This window comes from Bombina bombina, chromosome 2 (genome assembly GCF_027579735.1).
Source record: "Bombina bombina isolate aBomBom1 chromosome 2, aBomBom1.pri, whole genome shotgun sequence".
Classification (NCBI taxonomy): Eukaryota; Metazoa; Chordata; class Amphibia; order Anura; family Bombinatoridae; genus Bombina; species Bombina bombina.
This window is the reverse complement of record NC_069500.1, coordinates 302,306,012-302,312,049: the sequence shown is the minus strand read 5'-3', so window position 1 is coordinate 302,312,049 and position 6,038 is coordinate 302,306,012. Positions and strand designations below refer to the sequence as shown.

At 36.0% G+C, this 6,038-nt stretch overlaps 1 protein-coding gene across 4 annotated transcripts in view; it reads left to right on the top strand.

Annotated features, from left to right (window-relative positions):
- Window positions 1-298: 298 nt before the first annotated feature.
- Window positions 299-6,038, top strand: part of ZNF608 (zinc finger protein 608) — a 70,296-nt gene continuing 64,556 nt past the window's right edge. For 2 of the 4 annotated variants that reach the window (XM_053701620.1, XM_053701617.1), the window contains exons 1-2: window positions 1,757-2,326; window positions 2,775-3,824. In XM_053701620.1, the coding sequence (XP_053557595.1) occupies window positions 2,976-3,824 (849 nt within the window). In that variant the 5' untranslated portion in view covers window positions 1,757-2,326; window positions 2,775-2,975. Of the gene's footprint in view, window positions 491-1,755; window positions 2,327-2,774; window positions 3,825-6,038 lie in introns of those variants that run through there. The other 2 variants (XM_053701618.1, XM_053701619.1) reach the window with 2 other exon arrangements.

Sequence of the window (6,038 nt, the reverse complement as noted above, 5' to 3'; positions counted from 1 at the left end):
ACAGCTTCTAATTCGTTTAGAAACATGATGTGTCTAGTGGTGAAGGATTTCTCCCCCACAGCACACAGCTCAGCTTGCAGACTTCCTTTGCCTGTGTGTTTGTTATGTGTATACACAGAGTGCTCTCTTCTCTGCGCTCACCTCCCCCCACTCCAGCTACAGAAACGAGTGTCCAATCAGAAAGCCTAGTTCCACAAATGCGCGCTTCTGATTGGTTACATGCGAAAGAGCAATTGGAACAAAGAAAAGTCCTTTCAGGTACAGACTATGTTCTATTCCCTCTCTCTTTTCTCAGTTCTGATTTCTCTCTCTCTGTCATCAATCGCATAGTGAATCTTATTAATGTATTTTAATAATGAAACCAGCAGTCTATATTATCTGTGCTGAGCACACAGGAAGAAAGATGATTCCAAAATAGATGTAAAAATCCGACTGCTACATAAAACACTCAATGCCATTAGAAGCAAAGATCATCCTGATCATATTCAGAGTAAGTACACTTGCTTGCAATTCTGATTATTTATTATAAACTGTTAACTATACAGTAAGAATCTGACTGTTTTAGATATAAGACACATGAAGAATACAGAGCGAGTGTGCTAGCATCATACACACATTCTTGTCAGGACATATTTATAGCAGCTTGTACTTGCTGGTGGAAAAAGTAAACAACATAATTACACCCCTAAACATATTTTACTAACAAAGTTTTTTTTTCTGTATGTGCAGTTAACTAGATCAACACTGCACTGATCAGCATTTCCCCTTCTGGTTTAACGTTTGAGTTCATTCTTAGTATATTATCTAATGCTGCATATATGCAATAAAAGGGCACTTTGGTTTTTAACCCTTTGGCTTCTAGAGTGGAACACTGTACATTTCTTTGGTTTCCAAATAGTTTTAAGTAGCTATTGAGTCAAAGCTGATTATTGATTCTTAATATAATTATATATATATATATATATACACACTCTCTGACGTACTGCACTCACAAGAAATGCACACACGCCCCAGCTCTATGTATGCATAGCACGTTTTGTGTTTTTTCCTCTCAGACGCAGATGTTCATCTGCAGAGAAAAAATGTTTCACATTCATGAGTAATAGCTGTGGCAGCAAAAGAAGGAAGAGAGCACAAGACCTAAGAGAATTTCTTGTGCTAAAGACCAGAGCAGTATTTTCTTGATATGCTTGTCATCCATTTTTTTGTTCTCTAGTCACGACAAGCAATTGAGCTCTTGATCCTCACGTGATGCTTGAGCTGTAGCAAAATAACTGCTTTTATGTGGTTGGTTGTTGATGACTCTCCCTCCCCCCTCTACCACATCCTACCCTCCTCTTACATTTCTTGCAAACCACTCAAGACTTCCAATCCATCAACAATTCATTACAGCTTTTTAGCAGGGAATGCCAGCTAATTAAAAATACTAAGCATGCTCAGCGATCATTTGCTTGGCATAAAAAAAACATAAAGGAGAAATGAAGTGCTGTTGACTGAGAACAAACTAGGGCTATACTGTTACATATTTTTAATGTAGCAATATATTTGTTAGATTGCTTGTTATTAGATATTTAAATGTTACATCAGGACACAGTTAAAAAAAACAGAAACTAATTACAGTGTGTATGAGAAAGAGTTCACATTAATCTGCAGACAATTAAAATGTTTTGATAATAGGTTTAGTAGATTACAGATCCATCTCTGTCCCAGTAGCTCCCCCTCCTCTTTTCTGTACAAGTGTTGTTCAAGAAACCAGATTTGTCAAGAAAACTGGTGGATGGGGGAGGGTGTGGGAAATGCCACTTCCTGACTAAGCAGAGAGCTGAATCCAGACCAGAGTTTCAGTCCCTCTTTCTTTCTTTCTCCCCCCTCTCCCTTTCGCTAATTTATCCCGATGTTAGCACATTCTGTCTTGTTACAACCGGGCGCCTGTAGGTTTGTTCATTGGGATCATTACTTAACTGATCAGGATGGCTGTGAAATCTCTGTTTAAAGGAGAGACGTGATTGAAGTGGTGGCAAGAAAAAAAAAAAACTTTTTTCCATCATTTTTTTCTATGATTTTATTTTGAAAGGATAAATGATTTAATCTCTGTTCTCGTATTCAGCTCTAAATGTGTGAAGAAAACAAGAGGATTTTAACAGGGTTATTTTTAATTACATGAATACTGTGGCAGAGATACTTTTTTTTTTCTCCAATTTTTTTTCATAATTATTTTATTATTAAAAATGTGGCACGGAGGTTTTTGTAGTATCCAGGACATACAGGATATGTTTTTTTCTTGGTGGCCTTATTAGGTAAAATGTCAAAACTGGCGTAAAATAAGGTAAGCAAATGTTTTAATATGTTGTGATCATGATGATACTGTGCTGTAAAAATACCTTTGACTCCTCTTTGTCAAACACACGCTCATTTGCGGTCACTGAGGCCACCTTGGCGCAGATCACTTAAAGTGTATGTCTTAATCAGTTTCCTGTACAGTCAGTAATGCTATATTTAACACACTTGGAAATCATCTCTTATGTACAATTGTTTGCTCTAGGATTACTGTTTCAAATCTAATGCTAAACACCCAAAACATTTAGAAGAATTCTGCATAACCTTTCCTTTTCTTTTTAATTCCAGATTTCTGTATGTTAACCCATTGGTTGCCAGATTGGGCAACTAAGAGGTTAACAGGCAATTGCTCAATTGTTTACTGTTTGGTATTTGCAAAATAAAACCAACTGGGACAGTTTTACTCTTGTGTAAACCAGATCTTATTTTTATTGCAGGAGTTGTATTGGAACTAAAACAAGGACATACATTGTACAGATCACACAGAAAGAGGGGAAACTTTCTTTGTCTTGGGATTTATGTTGTTTTATTATTTTTTTTTATGAAAATAAAAAGCAACCCATTTGAGATAAACGAATGTCCCCTTTTCTCCAAAATCAAGTTCACTGGAATTTAATGCCACAAATCTCATCTTCAGGATGTCATTGAGCACTTCAACTGTAGGTAAAGGTGTGGATCCAAACGCAGTTGATGCCTATGACAGTGGTGATGACTGGGAAATCGGTGTTGGAAATTTGATTATTGATTTGGATGCTGATTTGGAGAAAGACAGACAGAAATTTGAAATGAGCAACTTAGCAGGCAGTGCCTGTGCTTCCAAGGACAGTGGAGCAGTTAACTCTACCTCCTCTACATTAGCTGACAGCCTCAAATTTGCTTCTGTACAGCAGCAGCCATCAGGCCCCCAAGGGAACAACCACAAAGAGACTAGCAAATCAAAAGTGAAAAGGAGTAAAACTTCCAAGGATGCTAGTAAGCCATTGCCTTCTCCAGCTTTTTATGGGATTCCTGAGATTAGTAGTGGTGCTAGCAAGAGGCAGCAGGAGGCTGGACGCCTTGGGGAGGTGGCATCTACAGTTGGTATGAGTGCAGCACTAGGCCACAACACAAATGGAGCTGTCTTTACTGGAAATCTTGCTTGTGGTAAAAGTGTTAAAGAGGAAAAAACAGGAGGTGGCAAAAGCCAGAGTACCAGGGGATCCAAAAGGGATAAAGACTCAGGAAAGTCAAGAAAAGACAACAATAAGTTGCATGATATTGGGCACCAGAACAATGTTTTGAATAGTCAAGCTGTTGTTCACTTGTATGGATTTGGAGGTGCAAAGGGCACAGGCAATGGCAGCCCTTTTCATTGTGGTAATAATCTACCTGGAGAGTTGTCAAAAAGTACAGTTGATCCAGGGATTATTGGAAACTCTGTATTGGTTAAAAAAGAGGAGGAAGAAGAAGAATGTCACAGACGAATTAAGAAGTTAAAAACCGAAAAGGTGAGTAATTCTGTTGTTTGTTATTAGTGTTGATATTGTCATCATTATAATTATCATCACGTGATTAATTTCTTTAGCTTGCAAAGAGGTTACATATTGGGTTGCGAGTCATCTTTAAGAGCATTGCCTATTTCATGTCAAGAATATGGTGTCAATCATTTGGCATTTATTTAATCCACATTATTTAAATCCTTTTAATTAACAGCCAAGGCTTTTTTTTTTCTTGCTGAATGAACTGTGATGAATGTTAGCCTCAAACCATGGGTTAAACTCAGTTTAAAGGAGAAGCACGTGTTTACACATACTTAGATGAATAATGTTGATATATTTTTATTTTCTTGTCAAACTAGATTTACTTACATTGTACACAGTATTTTTACACCCAGTCGTGTTAACCTAAGTTTATATGCAACTATAAAGCTTGTACATATACTGTAAATTCTAGTTTTGCAAGCTCTTTTGTGTTTTGCCTATATAGGCTATTATGTAAAGCCCATATTATTTGCTTGTATGCTTTTGCATAGCAGGGGAATTATTTGCTTTTTGTTTCCTGTGTGTAACTGGTGTTAATGTAGCTACTGTACCACCCATCCCCCAGCCTTTATTGCATGTAACAGCCAGCTCTGTTTGCACAACAGGCTCGAGTATAAACAACCAGTGAGGAATGACATGGTTACAATAATCTGCTCTGTTTGCCAATGGGGTGGGGAAGTCTTCTTTGCTATCCTTTTAGTAGTTTAGTAGATAGCAGTGAACAGTGAAAATATCCTTTTTTAAATGATGGTAACCGAAGGGATATTTCAAGAAATCCAAGAACGTATTGTTTAAGGCTCTGCTTTGATTTGAACCAGCCTGTCTTGAATTGCGTGAATGATAAGTAGCCTGCAAGCACATGAGCACATCAAATGTTAGAACTGGTTATATAGAATGGCTATTCTTGTTGCTCATTCAGGCAGGTTATTTACTAGCAGTTATTCAGAGGGCGGGTGGTTTCTCTGGGGAACTAGTACTTTTGTTGATTGATAATTAAGGGTCAAATGCATTCTACAGGCTGTGAACTCCTTGTTTTTTTTTTTTCTCTTAGGTGTTGCCTGGAAATAAAAAATAAAAAAAAACTGCAATGTGTTCTTACAGCACAATTATATATAAAATAAAGAGAAATAAAATATTTATCCTTATATATAGTTGTGTGTTATCTATATAAAGATCTTTGTGGAGTTAATATACATAGAGTTCATGTATTATACACAGAAAACATTTGTACTTTTTCTCTCTCATAATAATAAAAAATAATATATATATATATATACATACACACTTTTTAAGTATAAATTCAAGTTAAATGTTAAATACACTCATGATTTTAAAATATGAATTCAAGTTAAGCTTTTTTTTTTCTCTTCTGAGATTTGTAGTAGTGCACTTGAATTAATTTGCTATACAAATGGTTACATGTGAAGGCAGAGTATAAACCACCAGTCTTTTGTGTTAACATGACATTTTATGAATTGTTTATACAAAAAAATGTGTCTGTCAAAACTAACATACTTTACAAAAATAAAATAGCAATTGTGCATATAAAAGGAATTAATTTGTACCTTACTGTTTAAGTATTTTGCTCAGTACAGTAATTAGTTTTCAATAATAGTCTTCAATGTGCAGTTTCTTAATCAGCCTTAACTGTCCAGATAAATTGCCCTAATCCAGTGATCATAATAGCACTGGTTAAGGAGTCAGTTCTATTCTGTTGGATTCAATGGCTTCCTGGAATGTGTGGGAGGTATTGGCCTTTTGTATCCCCTTTAGCCTTTTAATCTTTCAGCCAAATGTTCACATTCAACAATTTTGTTTAGCTGGCAATCTGTACATTTCAGTTTCTCAAAGGCTGCTGTCATGGCAACACAGATTAGCATGCTGTGGTTCCCTGGTTCTCTCTGTAATTCCTTCTACAATGCTTCAGAGATAAAATGGGAGTAAGAATTTATATATTTGGTCATTGTTTCTTCATTTTTTTATTTTTTTTTCTTCCTAGCATCACATTTTAACAGCTTTGTTGATTCAATCATTTATGCTGGATTGAAAGGGAATCTCTTCTTTTGGAAAGCAGTTTGGGAGTGGAGGGGTGACATAATATCAATATTTATCATTACAGGTATATGTTTGGTGAGCCAAGCAAATATTTGGCTTTTTGTAAACTTGCTGAATTATGATAAA